The sequence below is a fragment of the Dipodomys ordii genome, unplaced genomic scaffold (assembly GCF_000151885.1).
Source record: "Dipodomys ordii isolate 6190 unplaced genomic scaffold, Dord_2.0 Scaffold3339, whole genome shotgun sequence".
In the NCBI taxonomy this organism is placed as follows: domain Eukaryota; kingdom Metazoa; phylum Chordata; class Mammalia; order Rodentia; family Heteromyidae; genus Dipodomys; species Dipodomys ordii.
In genome coordinates, this window is record NW_012270554.1 from 4,437 (window position 1) to 7,243 (window position 2,807).

Genomic DNA, 2,807 nt, shown 5'->3' on the forward strand with positions numbered 1-2,807 from the left:
TTGCCTTGCATGCATGAGGCCCTGGGTTCAATTCCTCAGCACCATATAAACAGAAAAAGCTGGAAGTGGCACTATGGCTTAAGTGGTAGAACACTAGCCTTGAGCTGAAGAGCTCTGGGACAACGCCCAGGCCCAGAGTTTAAGCCCCACAACCCACAAAAACAGGACAGGGACCCCCCCCCAAATTACCGTCCTTTTTTCAGTTCTCCAAACAACCTGAGAGAGATTACCTACAGCACACCTGTAGCTTAGGATGCTAATATTAATCTGACCTCTAATTCAGATAATCTCACCTCTTCTTTAAGGATCTGAGTGAATTGTAGCCACAAATCTGTCAACTATGTATCTCAGAACATTGTTAGGCAAAGGGAGACTTGTGTAATCCAACCTCATTCCAGCACTTCTTTTTCTCCTAGCACCCCTTGGTTCCCCAAAGGGATACACCTGTCCCACAACACCACAGCAAACATCAGGATTCTGTGTGCAGTCAGTCACTTGCCTCTCCACCTCAAGTCAAGTGGTCCTCACAGGCCAGGTGAGCATGGCGAGGAGAGAGAGTAGGCTGGGGACACAGCTGAGCCCACTGATGTTCCTGTTCCTTTTCTAGGCCTCCCGACTCACTGCATTTGTGTCGAGAGCCCTTAAGCCGAATCCACAGGTCCTCTTCTACTCTAAGGCTGCGATCACAAACAACCCCTGGCCCAGAGGAGAGCGCTTCACAAAAGGTGGACCAGGGCCCCCAACCAACCCTGGTAGTGGTGTTGGAAGACATTACTAGTCCCAGACTCCAGGCTGAGGTATGTTAACTGGATTGAGAATGTCAGGTTCCGCTGGGGCAAGCACTCCAGTGAGGATAGAAGACAAGGGGAGGAGTTCTGCATCTGGGTTGGCTTTCTCTGGGTTCTGCATCTGAGTTGGCAAGGACACTAGTATTTTAGGTAGCACATACTACACCAAAGCAAAGAATATATAGAAAGAAGCTGGGTGCTGGTGGCTCACACCTGTAATCCTAGCTACTCAAGAGGCTAAGATCTGAGGATCAGAGTTTGAAGCCAGCCAAGGCAGGCAAACCCAAGTGACTCTTTTATCTCCAATTAATCAGCAAAAAAGCTGAAACTGGAGCTATGGCTCAAGCATCAAAGCACTAGCCTTAAGCAAAAAAGCTAAGGCGTAGTGCTCAGGCTCTGAGTTCAAACTCCAGATCCGGCCAAAATAAAACTACACGAAAAGGTCTTTGGTATGCATCCAAGCAGATACGGGGACCGAATGAATCAAGACATAGAATGAGGAGGCCAAAGAGGGCTTCCTTGCCTTATCACAACTTCCCTATTTATATTCAGAGCTACGCCAGTGACAGCCCCAGCCTCTTCTCTGCACAAAGGTGAGAGGGCTGGGGAAGGGATGATCACAGTCATCATCCCAGTAGCTGAGGCATTGGGATTTATGTATCATTTCCTTCTCTGTAGCACCTCCAGAAGCCCTAAGGGACAAAGGAAGTGCTGGCCTAGGTGGGATCTGGACTCCGAAGCTCCCCCATCGCCCCTCCATCCCAGAGCTGAGCCCGTGACAATGGCTCACCAGCTCCCACCTACACTCGGAGACTCTCAGCCTCCATTCCAGCCATCTATCCTGCCTGCGGACCCTCCACAGAGCCCACTACCAGGTGAGGACTCAGGGAGAAGGGATGAAACTTAGGATCTGGGAAATCCTAGCTAAGCTTTGAAAACTCAGGGTCAGAAGTGGGTATGGGCGTAACCCCTCCTAGGGCAGAACATAGTGCAGGAACTGGTATTTCGACTTCACAGATGTATGGTTTGACTCCTCATTGCAGGACTTAATTTTTTGGAGTGGGCTCATTCCTCTGTAGACAATAATGAGTGTGTTGGGGGGAGGGGTTGAGACAAATGAGGTAGGAGGCTTAAAAACCTGCAGTCGGGGAATGCCACCTGTGACCCTATCCTTTCTACAGCCCCAGATCCTGTTCTGGAGCGCCCATCGACCCCACCACCGTCCAGCCTCTTACGCCCTCGCCTCAGTCCCTGGAGTTTGGCCCCCCTTTTCCGTTCCGTCCGCTCTAAGCTGGAGAGCTTCACTGATATCTTCCTCACACCCAACAAAATCCCAAAGCCCCCACCCCCATCACCCCCCATGAAGCTAGAGTTGAAGATTGCCATCTCTGAGGCCGAGCAGTCCAAGGCTACCAAGGAAACTGCAACTGTCAGCCCCCGGCCCCCAATCCACCAATGGCGAACTCAGGGCTGTAGTACCCCAGCACCTTCCCCTAAGCTCTCTCTAGGCCGAAGCCACTCCTGCCCTGATTTGGGGCCTGCTGGCCCAGTCAGCTACACCTGGCCCCCTGCTCCACCCCAGCCAAGCCAGCCAAGGCCTCGGCGACACACTGTGGGTGGTGGGGAAATGGCCCGAGCCCCGCCACCACCCCGACCCTGTCTCCGGAAAGAGGTCTTCCCTCTTGGAGGAGTGGGAGCCTCTCCTCTCACCACATCTTGTTCGTCCACTGCATCCACTTCTTCCTTCTCTGAACCAGCAGAACCCAGGTAGAGCCTCCTGGAAGCCTTGGCCACAGCCTGTACCCAGCTTCCTTCCCTGAGTGTCCAGTGGGCAGGAGGTGGGGTTTTGTAGTGATTTCTGTTCTTGAGTTTGACCTTCTTTGTAGGTTGGGTTCAACCAAGGGGAAGGAAACAAGAGCCTCCAAGGACCAGGTGCTTTCAGAACCAGAGACCAAGGTAAGAGTACAGATGATGGGGGCTGGGAAGGTGGCTCAGTGGTGGAGTGTTGCCTTGCATGCA

General features: G+C 52.5%; 1 protein-coding gene across 1 annotated transcript; it reads left to right on the top strand.

Moving 5' to 3' along the window:
- Positions 1–416: 416 nt before the first annotated feature.
- On the top strand, positions 417–2,744 carry LOC106002114 (proline-rich protein 14-like; the record flags this gene model as incomplete). The annotated part of the gene is made up of 6 exons (XM_013037038.1): positions 417–535; positions 608–797; positions 1,341–1,381; positions 1,467–1,663; positions 1,970–2,555; positions 2,675–2,744. Coding segments are annotated over 6 exons (1,203 nt in total), but the record flags the coding sequence as incomplete, so codon positions are not given.
- Between the last annotated feature and the right edge of the window lie 63 nt (positions 2,745–2,807).